This window comes from Zootoca vivipara, chromosome 6 (genome assembly GCF_965207765.1).
Source record: "Zootoca vivipara chromosome 6, rZooViv2.hap1.1, whole genome shotgun sequence".
NCBI lineage: Eukaryota > Metazoa > Chordata > Lepidosauria > Squamata > Lacertidae > Zootoca > Zootoca vivipara.
In genome coordinates, this window is record NC_142589.1 from 40,865,132 (window position 1) to 40,890,972 (window position 25,841).

General features: G+C 45.4%; 2 protein-coding genes across 5 annotated transcripts; one reads left to right on the forward strand and one right to left on the reverse strand.

Moving 5' to 3' along the window:
* The first annotated feature begins 2,712 nt into the window (after positions 1-2,712).
* Positions 2,713-5,900, forward strand: LOC148685315 (leukotriene B4 receptor 1-like). The gene is made up of 2 exons (XM_088671067.1): positions 2,713-3,839; positions 5,520-5,900. Exons 1-2 carry the CDS (start codon positions 2,842-2,844, stop codon positions 5,584-5,586), a joined length of 1,065 nt encoding a protein of 354 aa, XP_088527193.1. The 5' UTR covers positions 2,713-2,841; the 3' UTR covers positions 5,587-5,900.
* A 76-nt stretch (positions 5,901-5,976) lies between these two features.
* EXOC3L1 (exocyst complex component 3 like 1) lies at positions 5,977-23,943 on the reverse strand. 4 transcript variants are annotated; one of them, XM_088671063.1, is made up of 13 exons: positions 23,767-23,942; positions 20,809-20,969; positions 18,910-19,129; positions 17,636-18,314; positions 16,986-17,103; positions 15,197-15,322; positions 14,958-15,058; positions 13,426-13,536; positions 13,168-13,309; positions 11,997-12,122; positions 11,263-11,418; positions 10,056-10,180; positions 5,977-9,173 (listed from the first exon to the last, which is right to left on the reverse strand). In XM_088671063.1, the coding sequence occupies exons 1-13, from the start codon at positions 23,807-23,809 to the stop codon at positions 9,080-9,082; spliced, it is 2,202 nt and encodes a 733-aa protein (XP_088527189.1). In that variant the 5' UTR covers positions 23,810-23,942; the 3' UTR covers positions 5,977-9,079. The 4 variants fall into 4 exon arrangements, with proteins under 4 accessions (XP_088527189.1, XP_034975067.3, XP_088527191.1 ...); XM_035119176.3 differs by having other exon boundaries at positions 5,977-9,316; positions 23,767-23,940; XM_088671065.1 differs by lacking the exon at positions 11,263-11,418 and having other exon boundaries at positions 5,977-9,316.
* Between the last annotated feature and the right edge of the window lie 1,898 nt (positions 23,944-25,841).

Here is a 25,841-nt window from a genome sequence, read left to right on the forward strand (position 1 = left end):
CCTGTCGGCGGCCATTTTTTTCTTTCTGATTTGCCCTTCTATGGGCACCAAAAATGGCCGCCGCCAGCTTCAAAAGTCGCATCTACGCATGTCCGGAAGTGCATAGACGCTACTTCCGGTGTCGACAGCGGCCATTTTTGGTGCCCATAGAAGGGCAAAGTGACACCGGAAGTTACGTCGACGCAACTTCCAGTGTCACACGGCTGCCGGTCCTGGATTCTGCAGTCCGGGACTTGGAAGGTAAGGTAGGAATATACAGTAACAATTTGGAATGAGTTGTTTTGTTTCCTATCCCTCCTTCTGAAAATAAAACAAAACAAGGTTTAGATGACACAACCTTGATGACAGAAAGTGAGGAGGAATTAAAGAACCTTTTAATGAGGATGAAAGAGGAGAGCTCAAAATATGATCTGAAGCTCAACATCAAAAAAACCAAGATCATAGCCACTGGTCCCGTCACCTCCTGGCAAGTAGAAGGGGAAGAAATGGAGGCAGTGAGAGATTTTACTTTCTTGGGTTCCATGATCACTGCAGATGGTGACAGCAGTCACGAAATTAAAAGACGCCTGCTTCTTGGGAGAAAAGCAACGACAAACCTAGACAGCATCTTAAAAAGCAGAGACATCACCTTGCCGACAAAGGTCTATATAGTTAAAGCTATGGTCTTCCCAGTAGTGATGTATGGAAGTGAGATCTGGACCATAAAGAAGGCTGATCGCCAAAGAATTGATGCTTTTGAATTATGGTGCTGGAGGAGACTCTTGAGAGTCCCATGGACTGCAAGAAGATCAAACCTATCCATTCTGAAGGAAATCAGCCCTGAGTGCTCACGGAAGGACAGATCCTGAAGCTGAGGCTCCAATACTTTGGCCACCTCATGAGAAGAGAAGACTCCCTAGAAAAGACCCCGATGTTGGGAAAGATGGAGGGCACAAGGAGAAGGGGACGGCAGAGGACGAGATGGTTGGACAGTGTTCTTGAAGCTACGAACATGAGTTTGACCAAACTGCGGGAGGCAGTAGAAGACAGGAGTGCCTGGTGTGCTCTGGTCCATGGGGTCACGAAGAGTCGAACACGATTAAACGACTAAACAACAACAAGGTTTAGGATTTGCACAGCAAAGCCTGAACCAAGGAGCTGAGGAATTTCCAGTGTCACCAAAGTGTTTACACTTTTGACATTTCCTCACCTCAGGATCAGCAAGGGAAGAAATTTATTCAATTCATAATTCAAACCTACAAAATGTGCACTTCTCAAACCTATACAAACTAAAACAGATCTCCTTCAAATGTCACACGTCTCCATATTTTGCAATGCAATTTTGCAACCCCAGAATGCATACAAAAATGTGTATATTGGTCAAAGCAACATTCAAAAATGTCTTCTATTAGGACAAAATAACTTGCAAAAATGCATATACTTGGCACAACTGTATATAAGTTTGTTCATTGGGAGAAATGCACATGAAAATACCTAATAAATTTCCTGCAGACTTGCTTTTTAAAAACATTATAGACATATCAGGAAATGAAGCAAATAGCCTCAAGTTCAGAGACTGGAAACAAACTTCATGTGATGCGATTGGCTGCTGCAGCCTTCCCACAATGAGGAGAGCATGACTCTAAGGCTCTCCCTGGGTAAAATTAGGTTGCTTTGGTTCCTGAGCACATGTTTGCTTAAATAGGGTCCTCTCACTTCATCTGTGTTAGGTAAGGAGAGAGTGGCCTCAGCCAAACAGAACCTTCAACTGTGGTTTAATGTTATAGGAACAAAGTAGTGAGGTTATGTGGTTTCTTTCCCCCTTCCCTCCTCCATTGCTTCTGCTCTTGACTTGTCATTCCATCTGAACATGACAAACTGGTCAGTGTTAACTATGGGTAAGTGAATGTTATAACACCATCATGACTTCGAACCATTGTTTGTTACATGCAAGTTCCTGCCTATTTATCATTTTGTTTACTCTGACGAGTTTGAAGTTGAAGGGACATAGCCCTGTTAGAAACGACTGACTGGCTTTCTGTATGTTTCTGAATAATGAGTTTACTCCTAGAATAAGATTTTATTGTATATAGTCTGAATCTTTCTTACGGGACTTGATAATTGAACTTTGCTGGTAACACATGATTAGTATGCTGATCTTTGCATGAAGTAATAGGAAGTCAGGATATTTACTCATCCCTTCCAGGACCAGTTTGTCAATAAGAACTGGAAGAGTTAGCCTTTGGGAGTGGAGTCTATGGGGTGCAAGCCTGGGTAGTGTGTATTGAGGTCCTGGGCTGCCCAGACCACAAGAACCACCCCCCACTGATGTGGTCTAGAGGAGAGGAAAGCAAGACAAGACGCTTGGCAGCAGGAGTTGCAAGAAGGAGGCATACAAGATGCCATCCACCCTACTTAGGAACTCCACTCTGGATTTGTGTAGGAAGAGTTTAATTATATGATGTGTGGAAGAAGTACTTCCTTTTGTCCAAATTCATTACCACGAATGTGGTGATGGCCATTACAGTAGCTTGGAAGACTTTAAAAGGAGATTTGCAGAGGATAAAGCTATCAAAGGCAGCAACTAATCATTATTTAAATAACTAGGTTAATAGGCATGGGGATTTGTGTATGAAAGTGAAGTTCAACATCATAAGAATTCAGGATTTGTGGTGATTGTCTTTGCATTCCAACTCTGATATTCACATAGAGCCAGAAGGTGAAAGCTGAAGTATATGATGGATTGCATTAATTTCTTGAGAAGCTGTGTCACTGCATCATCCCATGCCATTTCCTCTGTATTTGCCATGAACCTCTATATAAGACTGTGCTCACTCACTCTTTGCAACTGCTAATCCCCGAATGAGATCCACAATGGCTCTCAATAGTTCTACAGAGACTGGATTGAACAGCAAAGGGATGGATACTTTGTGGGTGCAGCACACTTTGCTTCCAAACCTGATTCTTAGCGTTTGCTTCCTGACTGGCATACCTGGGAATAGCTTTGTGCTCTGGATCATCCTAACCAAGTTTCCCCGGAGATCATTCCTCATTGCACTCATCCTGAACTTAGCCACGGCTGACTTAATGGCATTGCTCACAGTGCCATTTTGGATTTATAACTTTGCGACCAGCTGGAACTTGGGAGAGGCTTTTTGCAAGCTCCTTGTGTACTTTAACTATTTAACTATGTACGCCAGTATCTTTTTAATCACCTTGATGAGCCTGCATCGCTTTGTTGTGGTGGTTCTCCCAGTTGCTTCCAAAAGGTGGCAGAGACCACATGTGGTATATATGACATTAGTGGCAGTTTGGTTGTTAGCAGTTGCCTTTGCATCTCCAACTCTGATATTCACATCGAGCCAGAATGTGGAAGGCGATTGCTCAGATGACGTGTATGGCGCCCAATGGCAGCAGATTGTGGATAATGTGGTGGAGACTTTGTTCAGCTTTGTGATCCCCTTTGCTGTGATCTCCATCTGCTATTCCTGCGTGGCAAGGAAGGTTCGGACTCTGAAATTCCATCGGAAGATGAAGACCAAGAAGCTGATTATTGCTGTGGTTGGGGGCTTCTTTGTGTGCTGGCTCCCTTACCACATCTTCAGCCTCCTCACAGTCTGTGCACTGTTGCTGCAAAGCACCTTCCCGGGTGTGGCAAAAACTTTGGCTCATGCTGACAAGGTTGTCTCAAACATTCACTGGGCTGTAGCCTTTTTAAGCACCACGGTCAACCCCATCCTGTATGCCTTTGCTGCACGAAGTTTCCGTGGGGAGCTACGGGGCACCAGTTTTGCCAAGTTATTTTTCAAGCTGCATGAAGACACTGATGAAACATCTGCTAACACTACAACCACCAAGAGGTAGGGCAGATTCATAACAAAAACTTCTTGGTTTGAACTGAGTTTCATTCATGTAAGCACATGATCATGGATTTCAACAGTTCTGGGGGTAATAGGAGTGGCAGCAGGGAAAGATTCCCTTGGGGTCTTCTCTTGGACCTGACAAGTGTCTATGTGCATAGCAACCATATTTCTGGTTTGCTCACAACTATCCAGTGGGGAAAACTTCATCTGTCTACTGCAGCCCATAAACTCCCCTGCCTGCCCCCAGTCTGTTACCTAGCTCTGATCAAAGTCTGTAAAATATTCATTTTGTCCCTGTCCCTTCCATGCCTTCTCAGAACATGCATCTGTAAAGAGCAATGTGCCTTGGTAGGCCTGAGATGTCTCTTCTTTACTCCATCTTTCTAGTTTCCAACTGTTGTGATATTCATTGGTGGTGCTTGTGGAATAGCAGTAACACCTTACATTTCAAGTGACAATGGTATATCTGAAGCTAAACTATCTTGGCCCAATATACTTGAAGGAGAGTCTCCACCCCCATCGTTTAGCCCAGACACTGAGGGCTGAGCTCTGAGGGCCTTCTGGTGATTCCCTCCCTGCAAGAAATGAGGTTACTGGGAACCAGGCAGAGGGCCTTCTTGGTAGTGGCACCCACCCTGTGAAACACCCTCCCATCAGATGTCAAGGAAATAAACAATTATCTGACATTTAGAAGACATCTGAAGGCAGCCCTGTTTAGGGAAGTTTTTAGTGTTTGATGTTTTATTGTATTTTTAATCTGTTGGGAGCTGCCCAGAGTGGCTGGGGAAACCCAGTCAAATGGGTGGGGTATAAATAATAATAATAATGTTATTATCAGTGCTTCTTTTCTAGGGGACAAGGACACAGGTGTATGCATACCCCCTAAACATTTTGTGAATCTAAGTTTGGCCTCATTGAAGGGCAGTATTTCAATATGAGTAGGAAAATGAGAGTACCCCTAAACATTTTTTAAAAAAATAAAAGCACCGATTATTATTACTACTACTAAAAGAGCAGGTGGGTGGGGATGGAACCTGGTATAATATAATACTGTATTTTATAAGATATCTAAGATGATACAAATATAAGATATTAAAAGCCCTTGTTTTGATCATAGCTGTCTAGTTTTCCCTTTTCTCGTGAGGAAGCCTATTCAGCATGAGGGAATTTCCCTTAAAAAAAGGTAGAACTTGACAGCTATGGTTTTGATATTAGCCTTACAAGTATAATGTTGGTTTCGTCTATTATTGTCGAGATCATCACTTATTAAACTATCTGATGTAGTCATCCAGCAATTCCTACCCACCCAATGTGCCAGGCATCAGTACATTTGATCTCTGAAGTGTCCCACCCACCCTGGGCTGTGGTTGAGTTCACCGTGCTCTAGCAATGGTTTATGGACGGCACCCATCTGTGGACCACCACTTTGAGATAGCACTGGTCTAAAATGTTGTTGTTGTTACCGTAATACCCCGCCCCTCTGCCTGGGTTGCCACCAGTCACTCTGGGTGGCTTCTTGCAGGCTTGCTTATAAATAGTTTATTTATTGTTCACTCATTGTGACGCTTTTAAATGTTATAAACCGCTTTCAATAGGCTTCTCCAGAAAAGTGCCTTTAAAATATCGTGAAATAAAATAAATGGACCCATTCTCTGTTGTGTGGCATTATTTTTGCAGGTGGAACATCCCAGCTGGGGAAACTCCTGTTGAATGTAGGCATGAAGTCACCCAAGATGAAATGTGAAACAGCATTGCCTTGTGCATGAACTCTCATCGTTTACATACGGCATATAAAATGAAGGTGGGAATAACTAGTGCTTGTGGTTGCTTGGTATTCAATGAAGTATACTCTGTGCATGTTCAGAGGCAAACATTTCTTTCTTATAACTTATAACTTATTATAACTTCTCTTAAGCCTGGCAGTGCTACATTCCTGGAAGAAGAAAACAGTAGATGTCATGAGGGGGCAACTGCCACCAAGACCCTGTTTGGGGGAATAACTTTTTGGCAGGATTGTTTCTGAAGTTCCAGGCCAGAGTTTGATATTTATTCTGCTGCCAGGTACCGGTATGTTCCAGAGGACAGGTGCTCTCAAAAGCAGGCTTTGTCAGCCAGAGACAACCAGAAACTGAGCTTTAAATCAATTTTTTTTGTTAGCTACCTTGCAATAATATAATCCACTCAGAACTTTTAATTGAACAACATCATACTTGTTAACTCACTTTAAGGGAACATGGGAGATTAAAGTCAGCAGTAAACTTATTGAAAGCTGGACATATTTTTCAATATATTGAAAAAGAATTAAAACATAAGAAGATGATCCTCGCTGGATATGAAGAAATAACATCATTTGAATCACATTTCTTGAGACAGTTATACCATTTCTTTTTTCTCTTTTGGGGCTTGGGTTTGTTCCTTTTGCATCCGTCCAGTGTAAATAAAACTATGTATTGTGTATGATCAAAAAAATCTTATTAAATATACAACATGTTATTAAATGACATAACATAAGAAACATGTTTGGTTGAAAAAGGCCCCAATATGAATATGCGATGTTCTCTAGAAAGAGAATTCAAAGGCTTTATTAGAAATCAGTGTGCTTATAACGGACATTCAAGGGACCGTAGCCTTTTTAAGCTGCTCTCTGAAGTGCTATATGGCACTTCTGTGGGGGACTACAAAAGCCGAGTTATTTGTGGACGATAAATCTAAGGATACTACTGGTGCAATGTAGCATTTGTAATTCTAGATTTAGGCACCATATTTGCAATACATTTGAAGCAGCATTATGCCACTTTTTAACAGTCACGTCATCTCCCAAAGAATCCTGGGAACCGTGATTTGTTAAAGCTGCTGAAAGTTGTTAGGAGAGCCCTATTCTCCTCACAGAGCTACTGTTTCCAGAGTGGTTGAGCAATCAATACTTTTTCTTAGGGGACTCTGAGAATCGTAGCTTTGTGACAGGAATAGTGGGCCTCTTAACAATCCTTAGCACCCAAAGAGTCATGGGAACTATTTAAGGGCGCTGGGAGTTGTGAGAAGACTCTTAACAAACTACAGGCCCCCAAATTATTTGGGAGGAGTCATGAGTGTATATGGGAGCTTTAAATGGATGGTGTGACTATGACTTGAAGCAACACATCAGCTCCATTTTCTTCTTGACAGTCCTTCAGGAATTTGAAGACAACTATCATGTCACCCTGTCATCTTTTATTCTCCAATCTAAACACTTATCTCCTTCAAACATTTCTTACTGGATTTGGTTTCCAGATCCCTCACAATACTGGTCATGTACGAGTGGTGAAAGGAGAAAGGGACCGAACAAGGATGAGGCTTTCATTTTGCTGCATTCTATTGTTTTTGGAGTGGCGTTGTTCTGTGAAGTTCACATGGTCCACATGGAACATGGCAGGCAATGGTGGTTAGCTGGGGTTAAGGGAAATGCACTCTGTAGATGCTCAGAGGCAAACCTTTCTTATTATTTCTCATGAATCTGGTAGTGGTAAATCCCTGAAGAGCAGGTGTTGTGAGGAGGTAACTGATAAAGCCCATTGCTTGAAAAAGGCCCCATGAGAAAGTGTGTTTTTGAGAAAAGAAATGCAAGTTTATGTTTTATACCTGTTAAAGGAGGGGAAAGAGCATCACTTCCTGTTGTAGCTTTCAAAATGTGTGGCTTGTGATAGGGGAAAGAACTTCTGTTTTTCCTGCAGAGACAGCAGAAATGATTTCTAGATGTGTACTCAACAGATTTTGAAATGAATTGTTTCACATCCACACTTACTCCACCATGCAACCAGCCCAGGGTTGGGTAGGGTAACCATGTGCACTACCTTACAGAGGACAGGCCTCTATCACTATCCTTGCAGGGGACTAGAGATGGGTGAATCTGTTAATTTTGGTTTCCCTCAGTTTTGCATTCCAATCTTACGTTCAGTTGTCCACATTTCCACATCAGTTTTGCAATTTAAAAAGATAAAGGTTCTCATGAAAATTCATCAGCATTTTAGTGTGAATTTCTCTTGCATGAAGTTTTGCCAAATGCACAAATTGCCAAATTCTGCTAATATGTTGCATTTTGGTATGTTATTTTTCACACACACTTTACCTCAGTATATGCATTTTTGTTACATTGCTTGGCTGGAGAAATGCAGTGCAAAATTCAGGAAAGTGCTAATTTTGATGAATGGTTGTGTTTTGGTTCCCATATTGATAACGAAGGGGCAAATTAGGTAGATTCACCTTTAAATGTGAACTGATTCAAATCCCCCCCCCCAATCCCCACAGCGAACCTAGCATGCAAAGAGATGGCGGATTATCTCTTCCCTTCCTAACATGATTGGCCAGGCATTTAGGGCCCAAGATATGCTGGAGTGGTTGATTTCCATTGCACTGGGAAGAAAAAAAGATATAATAAGCTGGTCCTCCCTAAGTGCCATGTTCCCCGTAAGGGCTACATGCCTTTAATTTAGAAAAGAAAAACAAGCTATATAACTGAATGCTATTTATCTAGAAAACATTATCTAGCAAACATATTCAGTTCTTAAGCATTAATCAGTAAATATGTTGCTCTTGTGCTCCATGATTTGCATAGTTCTAGGATAATAGCACATTACCCTGTCTGCATAATTTGTAATGACAATGCAATAAGCAGTGCTCTTTTGGGAGTAGAGGCCGGAACTGGCTTTGGTGCCATTTGCCAATCATATTCCTCTTTTCTAAATGCTACAAGATACGGGCTTCAGTGTACTAGTTGGTCTGCACAAGTGTTACACTCATATACTGTGTAGCATTCATAAGTGGGTTTGGGTGTGGATGTGATCTGAGCATATATTAATACTCCAAACCACACAACCCACAGAAACTAGTGCAACTGGTGCGTAATAGACAACCATTCCTGTGTATAATCTTGCATAGAATATAGAGCAGGTGTGGAGAGCCTTTGGCCCTGCAGATGCTGCTAAACTCCCATCAGTCATAGCAAACATGACCAATGGCTAGGGATGATGGAAATTGTAGTTCAGCAACATCTGGAGGCCTCACACATGATAAGGAGACTGCATGTGGCTGTGCATGGCTGTGAATATGGGAGACAGCACACAAAACTGACGAAATTTAGCCCTGCCCCCCCTCCACAAAATGGCACCATGTGTTTTGGATCACTGGGATGTAAAAAAAACAACAACAACCAACAGGCACAATCCCCACTCAGGTTCCATCTTGCTACCATCCTGGCAAAGTTAGCAGTGCAGCTGTGGAGATGAGCAGCCTGGCAGCATCTGTGGACGTATCAGGCACATTTGGACTTCCCAAGGCAGAAGGGTGGCTCTGGAGCTGGAACAAAAATGTTGCTAAAAACTGGGTGATAGTTCTCAGGCAGTACTTGAGGATTCTGCACCATGATCTCCAGCACGTTGTTGTGGATTTCTTTAGAGATGTCGCCACGCAAGTGGAGGAGCATGGAAACGTGGTCTTCGCTGGTGAAACAACAGGCACAAAATGTGTTACCTCTCCCTTGTCCTCCTGCTGCCAACCAGGACTGGCCCTACCATTAGAAAGAGCGAGGCAGCCACTCCACAAGCAGATGCTAGTGGGTGGAGAGTTGGAGAAGAGAGCTGTATGTTCTCCAATGTGGCCTACCCTCCAATCCCTTAGCTAGGCTGTTGTCCTCAGGTACACTGGAGGAAAGGTACCTGATGCCAGAGCTGAAGGAAGATTGCTTTGGTGGAATGGCCTTGTGGGCCAATGTGGACCCCCTGGCAGGCCAAGATTTGCCTGCAGGTTGAAGCTTTATTAGCCTTGCATTATTGCTGGGGCGACTGCCAGAAAATGTTTTCGGCCTTGAATTTTGAGAATGGAAGGGAAGCCTCAGATCCAAGACCTGGCATCTCCAAGCCAAAGAATTTCAGTTCTCACAGTGCTGGAAAAGAACCATGATTCTCTTGTACTTCCTGTTTAGGGGCAAAATGCAAATCCAGTGCTGGGGGAAGCAGTGGTGGAAGATGGGAAAGTGTACAGTCATACCTCGGTTTAAGTATGCTTCGGTTTGAGTACTTTCAGTTTAAGTAATCTGTCTGGAACGGATTAATCCACTTTCCATTACTTTCAATGGGAAAGTTCGCTTCAGGTTAAGTACGCTTCAGGTTAAGTACAGACTTCCGGAACCAATTGTGTACTTAAACCGAGGTACCACTGTACTTGCTTTGAGTGCCCTACCTGATATCAGGATATTTTGTCACAAATCCCAGTACTTCCAGGCTCAGCATGGAGGGGTCCTTGAGACTGATGAGCTCCTGCAAGTCAGCAATCACTCTGAGAGTCTGTTCATTCTCCTCCAGGCCCTGGGAAAGGAAGCAGGAGACAAACTATACCATACCATGAGGACAGAGCGGATGGCGCGATGTGGAGGCTGCAAGATGAGTTATGATTGTCGAGTGACTATTACTACTGTTAGCAGTTGCAGTTATACTGCATGTAGGTTTTGCGTTTTTATACATTGATTTTTGTTGAGATAGGTAAACCTCTCAGAGATTTTTTTTAATATAAATATAACATGGTATACAAGTTCAACATTAGACATTAAAGCATAGAGCAGCCCAGTCATTGCTAGATTACCTTCCACAGCTTCCTTGAACAAAGTTCAACTAAGGAACAACTAGCAGCTGTTGGCAGAGCCGGCCTCATGGCCAGGTGTTTATTCCCCAACCCCAACCCACCTTCCTGCACCAAACTGGCTTGGGTTGCCGCCACCTGACCAAAAGGGCACTTGCCTGACGTGACTTTTTCATGCAGGTACTGAAATGCAAAGACACCTCAGGAGTAAACAGCAACTCTAGCTGGTATTATCGGCCAGACTTGCTAGCCAACCATGTTGATCTCCCCATAGTTCGGCCCTAGGAGAAACCTGCACAGGTTTCTTTGGAAGCTGGAAGTCGTGCAACTAGATGCTAGGGATGTTTGAAAATTTTGCTCAGTTCACATTTTAAGTGAATTTATTCCATTCTTATGTCCCAGACTAATACAGGAACTGGAATGCAGTTATTCTTCAGTTGTTGAATATCTTAAAATTTTGCAATATAGTTAATGGCTCAAAAATATACCAAAATATGTACTTCGGGTTAAACTGCATATAAAAAATGTGAATTTCCCCCCAATTTAAAACTAAACAAGTAGCTGATTGTTGCGGAAACTGGAAATAACTAACTTATGAATGAACACATGCAGAACTGACATGATCTGGAAATAGACTGATCTGTTCATCCCAATTTGATCTTTGCTGGCCACGCACACAACTTTGTACCGCTGTTCGGCTTGGTGAGCAAAGTTAATCTCCCTTTCCTCTGTGATCACCAGCAGCTGCCAACCCCATCCTTGGAATGTGTCTGGCAAAACATGTTAGCTGTTAGCTGTTCCTTTCTCTCACCAGGCTGCAGAAGAGCCCCTTCAGCTGAGAGGCGTCTTGCATCATCTGCCTGGCCATCCGGTTTCTCTCCTCAGCATTCCGGCAGACTAGCCTTTTCTGCAAGAGAGCCCTCACGTACTGGCTCATGACCAAGCGCTCAGTCTCTGACAGGAGGTGCTGGACATCAAGGGGGGAAAATTGCCTTGGTCATTCTAGTTAATGGGAGCTGCACTGAGACAAAAGGCAGAAATGCAGTGTGTGTGTGTTTCCTGCAGTGGCGGCTGGTGCCCACTGGGTCTGGTAGGGCAGGAGGCAGGGAGGCCAACAGTAGGGGGAGCCAGAGCCAATGGCAGGCAGAGATAACTAATTCTAGTATTGTCCCCATCTTGCTGGTGATGGGTGGCGCTGAAGCTGGCAAGGGCAGGGCGAGAGCAAAAAGTGGGAAGGACCCCTCCCTCCCTCCGTCTCTTTCTTCCACCCCATTTTCTTTCTCTTTCTGATAAGTTTGCAGAGAGCTTACCCTCACTTTCTGTCATTCCAGCAGTCTTGGCTCCCTGCCCCTTTCTCGCCAGGCCCCCCTCACCCACTTGAAATCCAAAGCCCAAAGGCCACAGGTAAACCTCAGGGTGCAGATCCCCCACTTCTAGAACCTAGAGACAATACTCAAATGGTAGACCACCCTCCCTGAAGCTTGCCAACCAGCAGTGCACAGATCTTCCCACTGCTGTCAGCCCCCAGCTATGGAGGGATCTTACCATGCTGATTGGTTTATGAGTTCTGCAGAAGAATTTCATGTGCATCTCTACCACCTCGCATATGCTGCTTAGCACCTGAGATTCACCAGACAGCCATTGACGGGAGGGCATCTGAGCAAACGGAGGCTGCGACAGAACAAGGGACGTACCAAGTTGTTTTAAATCTCTCTCTCTCTCTCTCTCTCTCTCTCTCTCTCTCTCTCTCTCTCTCACACACACACACACACACACACACACACACACACACACACACCACCTTCCAGAAGGAAGTCCAGAGTGGCTTACAGCAACAATAAATACAGGCAAACCTACAAAATGGCATAGAACTCCTCTGCAAATACTACGTGTTACGTTGCCTTTAAAAGACCCGCTCAATGAAGTATGTTTTGGTTTGCCTCTTGCAGGGTCAAGCTCTGGTGTATCTCCTTTGAGCAGAAGATCTATAGCTGTGAAGGCAGAGCAGATAGTTAGCCTGGCTTCCACCAATTTGCCCTCACCAGGAGCTTGGCTGCTGCAAACTAGGGCTCCACAAGCCTCTTTGTGCTTGCTTGCAAGTACAGGCACTCAGAACCCCTCCAGAGATCTTTTTCAAAAACTGCATTCATTATTATTTGTGCTCATGGTGGTATTAGGGCAGTTGTAAATGGGAATCTCTAACTCACTTACTATGCACCAGAGGCGGGGAACCTTTTTCAGTCTGAGGACCACATTCCCTTCTGGGCAAGCTTCTGAGGGTCGCATGCCACTCACCCCCACCCACCCTCTGAATATACATAAGGGTCTGGTTACTTCTGTTTCAGTGTATCTGAAGAAGTGTGCATGCACACGAAAGCTCATACCAAAATAAAAACTTAGTTGGTCTTTAAGGTGCTACTGAAGGAATTCTTTAATTTTGTTTCGACTCAGACCAACACGGCTACCTACCAGTAGGTTAGTTTGGACAATCTCACACAGCGCTCTCTTATTTTCCATCCAGGCAAGCAGGAAGCATTGTTCAGGGTATATTCTAGCCTGGGAAAAACTCGTGTGTGGATGTGAAACAGGGTCAGTAAGGGACATGGCCTTGGGAGAGTTCCAAGGGCCAGACAGAGAGGCCCGCAGGGCTACATTTGGCCCCCTAGGGCTGCGGGTCCCCACCTCAACCATAGGCTTTCCTAACAACAATGGATACCTGCAGATCTGCCAGAATCTCCTCCAGCAGCAGCTGGCATGCCTTCTTTTGTGCTTTCTCCAGGGCAACATGAAGGGTTGATGACATCTTGCTGGCCTCTGAGGATGTTGATCTGCCTTCACACAGGGCTGCAATGGAGGTGCTGCCAGTGGAGGGAAGAGGAATAGCTGGAAAGCGGGCTTGCATGCAGCCTGCTAGCAAGAAAAGCCCAGATACAGAAGGCATATGGGAGGAATCAATCACAGGAGTTGGGAATACCTGAGAACCTGGCAGTTGTTGAGGGTTGATAGCAAGTAAGGCACATAGCACTTGGAGGTTGCAGGCTCTCGTTGATGCTCCTTGCCAAATCCCACCAGGTCTTCATACAGGCTGCAGAGAGCACAGCAGTTGTCATGGCATCTTGCACACCAGTAGCCAAACCCACCCACCCCATCCCATGTGTCTTGAGAGCGAAACAGTGCAGAGTTCCGCATATGATGAAGAATAAGCAGACCTATGCCTCATCTTCAGTATACATTTAAAGCACTTTTGCCACTTTAACAATTCTGGTTACTCCCAAAGAATCCTGAGAATTGTAGTTTGTTAAGGGTGTGCTGAGAGTTGGTAGGAAACTGTTACTCCCCTCACAGAGCTACAATTCTCAGCATGGCTTAGCAGTCAGTGCTTCACAGGAACCATAGATCTGTAAGGAAAATGTGTCTTTAACAAACTACAGTTTGGGATGAATGAATGTGTAATCCTGAAGCGCCCTCTGATGGCTTTAGAAGAATTAGACAAATTCATGAAGGGACAATGGCTACTAACCACTATTGTTAAATACTGCCTCCAAGATTGGAGGCGGACAACTTGTTTACTGAGCTTATGAGGCGGTTAGACTACATCTGGTCTTTACTGAGCTTTTTTCTGATTTGTTTGTGGGGTGATTATACAACAATGAGAATTCATCCTGATTTGCTTGCGAGTTGATTTTACCTCTTTCTATTAGTCATTTGTCCACCCTACACTTTTTAGTGCATTTATCACTTTCCTAACTGCAAAAAGCCAGGATTTTGTTTTAAACTGGATTTGTTGTGCTAGGTCAACAGAGAGCTTTAATCCGCCTTCATTTCTGGTATGAGCTTAAATTCCTCCTGCATAATACTGACAAGATCTGGAAATGATGCCTCTTCTGGGGAAGAGTAGAGGGAGAGAGGGAGAACTGTTGCATTCATGTCCTGTTTGCAGGATCCCCACAGAGCTATGTATGGGAAGCAAGGTGCTGGACAAGACAGGCCTTTGGTCTGATCCCTCAGGGGTGTTCTTATGGCGCAGAAATAACATACCTCATTTCAAACCCACCAAAGGTTTTCTGTGAGGAAAATGGAGCCTCAGTTGGAGCAGGATTAGGGAAATGAGCCTCCACAGCCTCCAATGAAAGAAAGGGGAAAGGAGCAGGGATCCTTAGCAGGAATGATAACCAAATTCAAGTAAGAACCCAAGATGTCTCATTGGGCTAGGCCTGAAGGTCCTATTGCTGGTGAATTAATGTTAGGGACTTGGGAAGCTACTGAGTCAGATCATTGCTCCATCAATGTATTGTCATCACTGATGGGCAGCAATTCTCAAGGGTTTAAGACAGCATTCTCTCCCAGTCCTACCTGTAGATGCCCTACTTGGGACCTTTGGCATACAAAGCAGGTAGATTTACTGCCGAGTTATGATACTTTTCCCTCTGTGCTGTGCTGTGATGAGCTTCCTTTTCTTGCCTCTCAGTCCCTACTCTGCGTCAGCAGCATGGAGAGAGAACTGACCTGCCCAGGAAGACCTCAAGCTCCTCCAGGGCCATGCTGCACAACTTCTGCCGCAGAGTATCTGAGATGAGGGATGCCACTCGGATATTTTCATCCAGCATCTGGGGCAGGCAAAGAAAGAGAGGAAGGCGATTGGATGAGTGGGGATCAAACACATGGCTTTGGTTCTGCAGCCAATAGGACTCGCTGTATAGGAATCAGGTAGGCTTCCCCGCAGTGCATTGTCTTTCTTCTCTGACCTTCATGACAATCATGGGAAGGCTGGTCTGGAAGCAGCCTTGATAGTCTGATTCAGGCTCCTCTTCACTGAACCACTCTTTAAACTCCATCTCCAGCGTCTTCTGCATCCACTGAGCAAAGCTGGCCTAGAAGAACAAACGGAGATGAATTATGGCAGCAGAAGTTGGGGAACCTTATTCACCCCGAGGGCTGCATTTCTGTCTGGACAACCTTCTGAGGGTCATGTGCCTATTGTGGGTGTGGCTAGAGACAAAAGCAGGCGGAGCAACAAATGTGAACGTCATTTTTGCATGTGGGCTAATTTCTCCACATGCAGCTCTCTATCTTCCATCCAGACAAACAAACAAACAAACACAAAGCATGTTCTGAATTCAATGACACATTCCAGCCAAGAAAAAGCACTCATGGGTGAGACCTGGTGAAAGTTCCCAGGGCCAGATAGAGAGGCCTGGCTGGGGTGGGTGGACAAATTTGGCTCTCAGACCTAAGTATTCTCTTTTTAAGTGAAGACTGGGGACCCTCCACTGCACACAAGCCACTCACAACCCTTGCAGTGTTCATATTCATTTGCCTAGCTCCTTTCTCCTGCGGATGAGAAACAGGTTTGTTGTGCAAGACCTCCTAATCATCTTGAGCAAACCTGAATCTGCTGGCCTGTGACTGAATTCCACCTGAAAATAGTGACAGTCTGGAAGCGTCCATTGTTTCACAGCAGTGGAGAGAAATAGGGAGAGAAATAGGAGGTAGCAGGTTTTCAGGAAGACCAAAGGTGAATGTAGAACACCCTTAACAGACTGTAGCTCTCTGAATTCTTCAGGGGAAGCAATGTGCATTAAATGTACTGTGAATGTGTGGTGTGGATCTGAGCTGTATGTACTGTATGTCAGCTGCCCCACTGAAAAGATGTTTCCCTGAAAGGTAGCACTTTCTGTGCTATTTTAGGGTGGGATTCGATCTCTTGCAGCAAACCTGTCTCCCAAATCAGGATGAATGCTCGTTAAATAGCCAACACATTCTAACCTCCCCAGCAAATAAATCAGGATGAATGCTCAATAAGCAGGTGATCTGGAAGTGCCTGATGAAAACTCCAGAGACTAGAAGGGCTTAAGAGGCAAACTGCACAGAAGTAACACGTTTTGGCTGAAGGCTGCTTATTCTGAATAAAAGCAGCTTGGGGTAGAGACCTATTTTGAACAGAGAAGTAGCAGACGGAGGAGGAATGCTTAGCCCTTTCTTCACCAGCCATTTCCCCATCTGCTCCAAATTGACCCACAGAGTCCCAAGTGTGTGGTTGCCTGAGTTTGGAACCCTGGGCAGGGCCAAATCAGCTGGGGAGACAATCTGGACCAGGAAAATGGGTGGTGGGAAAAGGGTGAAGTACCACTGCCTCATCTACCCCCTATCTGTTCAAAATGGGCATCTCCGGAAGGTGCTTTTCTTCATAAAGAGGAGACGACAAGGACTCTTTACACAACTTTGTGTATAGCATAACACGGCATCAAGTAATATGCCATTTGTCCCTTATTCACAAGAATATGCTGGATACTGAGTTAGACAACTGGTTCCTCTAGCTCAGTACTGGTCCATCTGGCCCACAGCAGCTCTCTAGAGTTTCAGAAAGGGAATAGTTCCACATTCACTGGTAAGAAAAGATCTCCACCTGAATATTTGGAGAACTTCATATTAACACTCTCCAGCACTCAGGTTTCTAGGCCAACCAGCAAATCTAAATATATGAGTGCTTCAGTATCCCCAGTCATTTTGTTTCCCACGGTCTTCACGACTCACCTGCACTTTCCCCACATAGGTTTGCTCCAAATAGTCTACTGTATCCACAGGAAGCAGAGGACCCAAGACTGTGATGTCCACTTCAGGTAGAAGGCTTGGGTGGGTCATCATTTCTGAGCTGTGGAATAACAAGAAGGGTCAGGAGCAAAAGGTACCTAAGTTCAACTGTCCCCTGCCAGGCTGTTCAGTACACCTAAAGTAGGATTATATGTGAATATTTCTAGTATTCTTGTACTTGAGAGTATGGGGAAATGCAGTCCATTGCCAAATCTGCTTCTTTGCAAATTCCACCCTGCCTGCTGGATAAACATCCAAACATGATTGGATAAACATCCACCTGTTTAAAGCATTATCCTACCACTTTAACAGTCACGGCTTTCCCCAAAGCATCCTGGGAACTCTACTTCATCAAGGGTGATGAGAGTTCTCAGTAGACCTTTCACAAACGACAGTTCCCATAATTCTTTGGGGGAGCCATGACTGTTAAAGTGGCCTACAAGTGCTTCAAATGGATGGTGTTGTTTGGGGTTCCAAGTCAGAGTTATGGGCGGTAGGCAAATGTAAACCCCCAGCACTTCTTTTTCTAAAAAAAAATTAATGACCCCTCACTTCCCCTATGAACCCCAACACCTGCCATCAGGAGCACTGACCTTGGGTAGACATGGAGTGCCCACTGGAGAAGAGTAAAGACCTCCTGCTTCTCCAGCTCCCGAGTGAGGACGTGATGCAGGTGTTTGGCAAGGCCTTGATGATACATGGCAGCAAAGGTTGCGACAATATTGTACTGAGGAGGGCAGCACTGGGCCATCAGGTCTTTCACAACACACAGTTCGGCCAGGATGCTGCTCTGCAAGGACTCCAAATGTTGAGTGAGGTGCTGGCCTTGGGCACTGCTTGGCATGGCCTGGAAGTGGGAAGCGACTATGGTGTCTTGTATAACCTGGAAGAACTTCTGCCTCCAGCACTTGGGGCGCCCTGGCGGGAGGAAGCCAGAAGGAAGCTGAGATCTCAGTAGCAGAGCAGCGTCAATGCTCTCCTCACGCTCAATAATGCGTAGCGTGGAGACAAAGAGGGAGGGGTCCTCAGACACCAGTCTTGTGCTGTGGGCCACAACATGCCATAGGTGCTGGGCAAGGGCATCATTTAGTTCCAGGAGGCCCCTGAAGTAGGACTCTACACTGGCCAGGTGCGAGGGGCTGAGTAGGTTGTGGTGATGCAACTGGAACAGGATGCTGTCCCGTAAACTCTCTAGGTCCATGAATCCTGTGTGGGCTTCCAGCAGGTGGTGATTCTGCAGGAGGTCAAAGGTCTCGGAAAGGAGTTCGTGTACTGTGTGGGAAAGAAGAAAGGGAGAAGAAATGCAGGGCTTCAAAAGCATAACCTAGGGAAGGAAAAGGATTGATATCCAGTGTGGTTAGAGCAGTGGTTAGAGCAGGAGGGGGAAACCCTCAGTCCAAAGGCACTCAGCTGGCTGGGCAGATGAGGGGGAAAGGGGTGCTGTACAAAGTATGCAGCTCCTCTACAAGATTATCTGCTGCAAGACGATCAAGCCAGAGAGGGAAATGTCTCAGCTGAAAGGTAGGTGCGTTGCTTGCAGATATATAGAAGGTCGTCTCATGTGTTTTGGAATTGCATGCATGCAGTTTTCAGGATGCAATGGCATTTTGATATTTGAGGTTTTGAATAGCTGCAAGGCAGGTCAAGACCCGCCTCTTTACCCAAGCCCTTGGCTGAGTGCTCTGTGCTGGTGTTTTGTTATGCTGATATGATTGTTTTGCAGTTTAATTTCATAATTTTAGTTGTTCATTGCACTCATTCTAATTGTGTGGTTTTTGTAACCCACTCTGGGACCATTTGGTGAAGAGGCACAGATGTAACAAGTGGATATAATAATAAACAACACGTATTGCAAACTGAGGCTCACCTGAGAAAAGTTGGGGCAATGTCTGGGCAACTGAACCCAGCTGGGCATGTTCCACTGCCACCTCTTGTAGTCGCTGCAGGCTCTGAAAAGAGTTGGTGCTGGATGCCAAGGACTGGTGTATGTTTCTCAATGCTTGCCGCACATGTCGAACATCTGCAGTGGCTGAGTGCAACTGCTCCAGGCCTGTGCTCACACCCTCCAGGTAGGACTGCACAGTTGACTAGGGACAGAGAGAATCAAGTGGCAAAGAGGACACAGAGACTTCACAGGCAGGACAAAGGGCCGTGGCTCAGTGATATAAAACATCTGCTTTCCATGCAGAAAGTCCTAAATTCAATCCCCAGCATCTCCAACTAAGGCTGGGATGGAGCCCTACTTGAAACCTGGAGAGCTGCTGCCAGTAAGTGTAGACAATACTGTGCTAGCTAGCTCTGACTCAGTATAACGCAGCTTCCTGTGTGAAAAGCTCATATCTGGATCTCCAAGCCCTTGTTCTATTAAATTCGTAATCAAGGCTGCTTAAACCAGTAAGATTTCAGGATCAAGCTGCATTAATACTTGAAAGAGTGGCTCTCCTTGTATTTGCCAACCTGACAACTGAGGTTTTGGGCAATGGCCAACAGACAGTGAACCAGGATAGGGCCTTTTCTGTTGTGGTGTCCTGGATGTGGCATCACCTGCCTCTGTAGGTGTGCCAGGCATCACCAGGATATCAGTTTTGTCATAAAGACACACCTCTCCACCTGGGCCTTTGGAACCCCACTGGCATTGGTGTTGGGTGATTTTGGATTTAAATCCTTTTTGCTAAGCTTATTCAAGGCTGTTATTGTTAGGCTAGTCTTATCCTGTTGCTGGTTTTATTTTGTTATGCTTGCATACCCCTGTGGGTTTTCTTTCTTTCTTTTTGGTGTTGCTTTTTTACTGTAAGCCACTCAGAGAACCTTTGTTAGGTAAAGGTAAAGGACCCCTGGACGGTTAAGTCCGGTCAAAGGCGACTATGGGGTTTGGCGCTCATCTCGAGGGAGCTGGCGCTTGTCCACAGACAGCTTTCCAGGTCACGTGGCCAGCATGACTAAACTGCTACTGGCACAACGGAACACTGTGCCGAAAGCCAGAGAGCATGGGAATGCTGTTTACCTTCCCGCCGCAGCGGTACCTATTTATTTACTTGCACTGGCGTGCTTTCAAACTGCTAGGTTGGCAGGAGCTGGGACAGAGCAACGGGATCTCACCCTGTTGTGGGGATTCGAACCGCCAACCTTCCAATCAGCAAGCCAAAGAGGCTTAGTTGTTTAAACCACAGTGCCACCTTTGTCCCTAGAAACTTTGTTATTGGGTGGTGTATAAATAAAGCTAGGCATAGCCAAGGCCTGGCACCTGGGATTGGTACTGATGGGCACTTGCCAAGGCCCATAACCCAGCGTCAAGCCTTGAAACTCCCTGATCCTGCTGGTTCTCTTTTTTACAGACAACAACAGCCCTTGCCCACTTTGAGCAAGCTGCCAGTGATAGGGGTAGGGAGAAGACGCAACTGCCTTTGGTCACATGACCCTTCTGGCGAACCCATCCAATGGCCACCCAAAACCTGGAAGAGCTAACCCAGGTGTTCAGGGAACAGTCCGTGGAGGGCGAGTGGGGCACTGTCACCCAGCCCCCAACTGCCTCCCTCCATACTTACATCGGGTTCAGGAGGTAGCATTGCCTGTCCCCTTCCTCTTCCTTACTGAGTGTGGCCACTGCAGAACTCAGCAGGGAGGAGGATGGAGACAAAGCTAGAATCCGTTGCGTCTGCTTGTCATTGGCATTTGCCTCCACTGCATGTTGGGTCCCCTGATTTCCTCCCTCCCAATCCCAATGGCACCGGCCAGCACTGGTTTCAGCACTGCTGCAACCACCAACCTTTATGCGGGATTGGATGGAACTGTTGCGTTGTATCTCTCGGATCTGATACTCCCCAAGGCCCTCCAATTTGTCAGGTCGGTAGAAGACCCCAGATGCCCATTTTAAGGCAGCTCCTCTTGCTAATTTTTCAGCCTTTTCCACTTCTGGCCATTCCTGGTCTAAAACAGAGAAGGAAGAGGGAGAAGAAGAAAAACCACACATACAGCTGCGAGTCTTTGCAAGACAGGAATTGCTCTTCCATCCCCAGCTGCTTCCCTGGAATGCAGGAAGGAAACAGGATGTGACCGCCTACCCACGGTCTGGATAGCCTAGGGGGAGAGGTGGAATATCGGTGGAGGGGAAGCTTCTGGAGCTTGGAGACACAATGACCTGGGATGGGAAAGGAGGCACACTTGTATTGTCAGACGTCTGGCTTCAGAGACAAGAGACAAGGCGGGAAAGGGGGCGTTAGAAGGGCGTCTGGAGTCTGATAACTAATTCCCTCTACTAAAGAATAGCTGTTCTATTTATAATAGGCAAAAGGGCAATTATGAGGCTGTTAACATGCTACCAGAGTTAGTTCAAGCTTTTGCTTTTAGCATTCAAAGCCCTGTAGAACTTGGGGTCAGGTTACCTGAGGGATCGTCCAGCAACTTTGCAGTGGAGGCTGGAAGATAGGAAATTTTGCAAAGCTAAATGGATTATTCCACTATAAACAGCCACAACTTCCCCCAAAGAATTCTGGGAACTGCAGTTTGCTAAGGGTGCTGAGAGTTGTCAGGAACGCTCTATTACCCTCACAGTCCTGTAATTACCAGAGTTCCAATAGCCAGGGCCACCCCTTGAACTGGTTATTAGTAAGGAGTTGGCAGGTGGCTGCAGGGAGATTTAACTTGGTGGGGCAGTGCCCTATTTGCCCTAATGGACCAGCCTCCACTGCAATTGTGTTCCTCTGGTGGGGGCATTGTTAAGAGTTCTGCATGTTCCAGATGTATTCATGAGGTCAACTAAAACCCAAGACTTAAGTGTTGTTGTGGCTTCAGCTCTCTGGAATCGGCTCCCTGGTGAAATTAGACAAGCACTTGGCCTTTTAGGCAGATATTGAAAGCTTTTAAAGAAGAGTTACCCTGAGGAGTGACTCAGCCGTTTTACACTCAGGAGTGACTCAGCCATTTTTTAATGGCATCTTGTAATTTATGACTTTTAAGATTTGCTTTTTTAAATGTTACATACAGTGGTACCTCGGTTTATGAACTTAATCCATTCCGGAAGTCCGTTCTTACACCAAAACTGTTCTTAAACTGAGGCACGCTTTCCCTAATGAGGCCTCCCGCCGCCGGTGCCCTTCCACCATTTGGCTTCCGTTCTTAGACCGAGGTAAAGTTAGCAAACCAGGACACTACTTCCGGTTTTGCGGAGTTTGTAAACCAAATAGTTCGTAAACAGGGCTGTCCTTAAACCAAGGTACCACTGTATATCTAATATTTTTGTTGTACACTACTTTGGAAACTTTAGTTTGGAAGTGGTTTGAAGCACATTAAAGACATAAAGGGTGAATTCAAATGACTGGGCAAATCTGTAACATGTAAGATCAACCTTCTCCAATATGATGCCCTCCAGATGTTCTGAAATACACTGCCCATTAGTTGTGCTGAGTGAGTCTGCTGGGAGTTGCAATCCAAAACATCTGGAAGGCTGATGTAAAGAAATCCAACATTGCCACTCCTCTGCATCCAAAGCATGAAGGTGTTGTAACACCAGGCTTCACCTTGTGATAAGAGGCTTACAGACCAGAAGTAGCCCACTGTGTCCCCTCCAGATATTGTTGGACTATAACTCCTATTATCCTTGACTATTGTACATGCTGGCTTGTGGCTTATGGGAGTTGGAGTCCAACAACTCTCATCACTCCTAGCGGCACCGTGTTGTCTAATCCTGCACTACTTTATTTAGTTCATTTATATCCCACCGTTTTTTCCAAGGAGCTCAAGCTGACATACATGGTTTTTTCACACCCCACATGTATTGCCAACAATAACCCTGTGAGGTAGATTAGGCTGAGAGCCAGTGATTGGCCCAAGGTTACCCAGTAAACATCATGGCTGAGTGGGATTTGAACCCTGCCCCCCCAGAGCCTACTCTCACACTCTAACCCAGGCACCTCCAAACTTTGGCCCTCCAGATGTTTTGGACTACAATCCCCATCATCCCTGACCATTGGTCCTGTTAGCTAGGGATCATGGGAGTTGTAGGCCAAAACATCTGGAGGGCTGCAGTTTGGGGATGCCTGCTCTAACCACTGCTCCACATTGACTCTAGTCTAGACATACAGTACCCAACATAGCGGCATACACTAGAGCGGCTGTGTGTCCTGCTTTCAGAGGACACTTCTCTACTTGAAGGGCTGCCAGGGGCCAGTCCTTTATTTAAAAGTGTCCTCTATCAGAGCACCACACAGTAAAGTTTTAAAGCACCTATGGTGTTGCTCCCAGTAATGACAGACAGAAGACAAACAAACCAATATCTGGCTCTGATTTTTCTAGAGCCCATTTCTTTCTAAAAAGGACAGTTACTATGACATGTAAGTCTCTCTTTGAGACCTCTCCCTTCCTGCATGACCCCAAGAATGCAATATTATCTACGTCTCACAGCCAAGGTGGATAAAGTTCAAGCGCTTTTCTTAAAGTGGAAGGTGCCTGGCACCCATATACTGATGGTTAGGCTAAAATTGCCTGGTACCTTCCTCCTTAAGGAAAGCACTTTAAAATCATAATCTCATTCATTGTATGTGTGCCGAGATGTCAGGCATTTTTTGCCATCAATTGCCAGAACAGGCAGTTCTTTCTCAAGTAGGGAGAGGGAAAGAAATCAACACAGCTAGGGGACTTGCTGTACCCAAAGCCCATCTAGGAAGGGCCCCATATGCCCCACCCCACTGAATGGTACGGTCATAGGGGTCCTGTAATTTCCCATTACCTTTGGATCTGGTGGAATCGTCCTCCTCTGCAGACATGCCCATAGATTCAGCTGCAGTGCACAGGTCCAGAGCTTAGGGCTGGGCTGAGCAGAGGAAGCAGAGCCAGCAATAGCAGTTTCCGTCAGTGATACTACTTCCAGCTCCTCAGGGGCTTGTTCTGTAACACTGCAGATACACTCAGGATGTAGGAACAGGAGGGCGGAGGAAACAGAAAATGCACTTGAAAGTTTAATTCTTAGGGAATGCAGATTAAGCAGCACAGAGCAACTCTGGTATATATGGATGCCTGGGTTGTGGCCACCAGGATTCCTGCGCGTCCCTCTGCCTTCAGCGGTAGCTACTGCTCTTTGGGACTAGTAAGGCAGAAGGCAGGGAGACCAGCAATAGGCAGAATGACAAGCAGAATCAACCCCTAACTTGTTGTAAGTAAGGAGGAAGGCAGGTCCACAAGGGCCATCTAGTCCAACCCCCGCAATGCAGGAATCTTTTGCCCAATGTGGGACTCGAACCCACAACCCTAAGATTAAGCCTCTCATGTTCTACCAACTGAGGACATGCTCTTTCAGATATTTGGGGCCCAAGTCATTTAGGGGTTTAAACACTAATGCACCTTGAATTGCGGCCATAACTGAACTGACAACCAATATACTGAGCTCCTTTTTTGGAGACCTAACACAGCATGTTAAAATACACACATATTATGTGGCTGAATAGATAAATAATATGACGTGCTTCTTTTCTCAATGAAAGGATTATCTAATCAATTGCTCGATTTAGCCAGTGTGCCCCACCCTGGATAGTTATTGCTTATTTGTTTATTTTATATTATCTCCTTTCCTCTGAAAGGGCTCGAGGTGGCTTACAGGTAAAACAAGAACCACTAGAAACATAGAAAAAAAACAATCATTAAAATACAATGAAACATTGATAGAATTAAAAATATATAATATATAGCATACTTATTATTACAATAAAAACAGCACAGCACCAGGTCACATGACTGAAATGAATGGAGATAGGATTCAGCTTAAGTCCTGCCCTGCAGCCCCAGCAAGCTTTGGCTCATCCAACTGAGCCCTGGGTGAGCTGGGGTGAGCCAATTATGCCGGTGTACTGTACTCCTAGCTGAACTTGCATTCGGACTTACACTGGTGTAGCTGAGCTCAGTTAGAGTTAAATAACATTGAGGAAAACTTAAACCTGACAGCTATTAGTATGGTTTTCACTGGATGTGCATTAATGTGCTGGCAAGGTTATAGGGCAGGGGTCAGCAACCTTTTTCAGCAGAGGGCCAGTCCACTGTCCCTCAGACCATGTGGGGGGCCAGACTATATTTTGGCGGGGGAAAACGAACAAATTCCTATGCCTCACAAATAACCCAGAGATGCATTTCCAATAAAAGCACACATTCTACTTATTTAAAAACACCAGGCAGACCCCACTAATAACCCAGAGATGCATTTTAAATAAAAGGGCACATTCTACTCATGTAAAAACACACTGATTCCTGCGGGCCAGATTGAGAAGTTGATTGGGCCACAGCCGGCCCACGGGCCTTAGGTTGCCTACCCGTTATAGGGGAATATCAGGGCTGTAAGAAAGCCACTTCCCACCGCTGCACTGCAAGCCCAGATATTTCTAAAGAGGGTTGCCACACCCACCATTCAGCTGTGAAGTATTTCAAGGTAAGATAACCCATTCATCCAACCAGTTGCAACCATAGATTATCAAATCAGCAGGAAACAGTTTGTGTCTGAGGACAGTGATAACTGGGACACACAACAAGGGCTAAGAGAGACGGGAATGACATATATACAGATGTTGAAATAGGTGAAAAGCAAGAGACTTTGGAATGTGTGTGTGTGTGTGTCATAAGTGCATTTTGTCAGTAAGGTCCTAGATTTGTAAGTTATTGCTGTACTTTATAAATAAACTTGTGGAATAACGCTTTGAGCATAATTCTTATTTCGTTTGTTCTCACAACTGCCCTGAGACAGATCATCACCGTTTACACTTTGCAAATGGGAAAGGAGTGACTTGTTTCAAGCTTAGGCCATCAGGAAACAAAAACCAG

What these genes read in the sequence shown, in the direction of transcription:
- LOC148685315 (XM_088671067.1), top strand. Translation starts at nt 2,842, where the DNA reads ATGAGATCCACAATGGCTCTCAATAGTTCTACAGAGACTGGATTGAAC. An exon ending in AACACTACAACCACCAAGAG is followed by an intron (nt 3,840 to 5,519) that starts GTAGGGCAGATT and finishes TTATTTTTGCAG; the next exon opens with GTGGAACATCCCAGCTGGGG.
- EXOC3L1 (XM_035119176.3), bottom strand. Translation starts at nt 23,809, where the DNA reads ATGGGCATGTCTGCAGAGGAGGACGATTCCACCAGATCCAAAG. An exon ending in TTCCCATGATTGTCATGAAG is followed by an intron (nt 15,059 to 15,196) that starts GTCAGAGAAGAA and finishes TGCCTGCCCCAG; the next exon opens with ATGCTGGATGAAAATATCCG. An exon ending in AGATTCTGGCAGATCTGCAG is followed by an intron (nt 12,123 to 13,167) that starts GTATCCATTGTT and finishes GTTCTGTCGCAG; the next exon opens with CCTCCGTTTGCTCAGATGCC.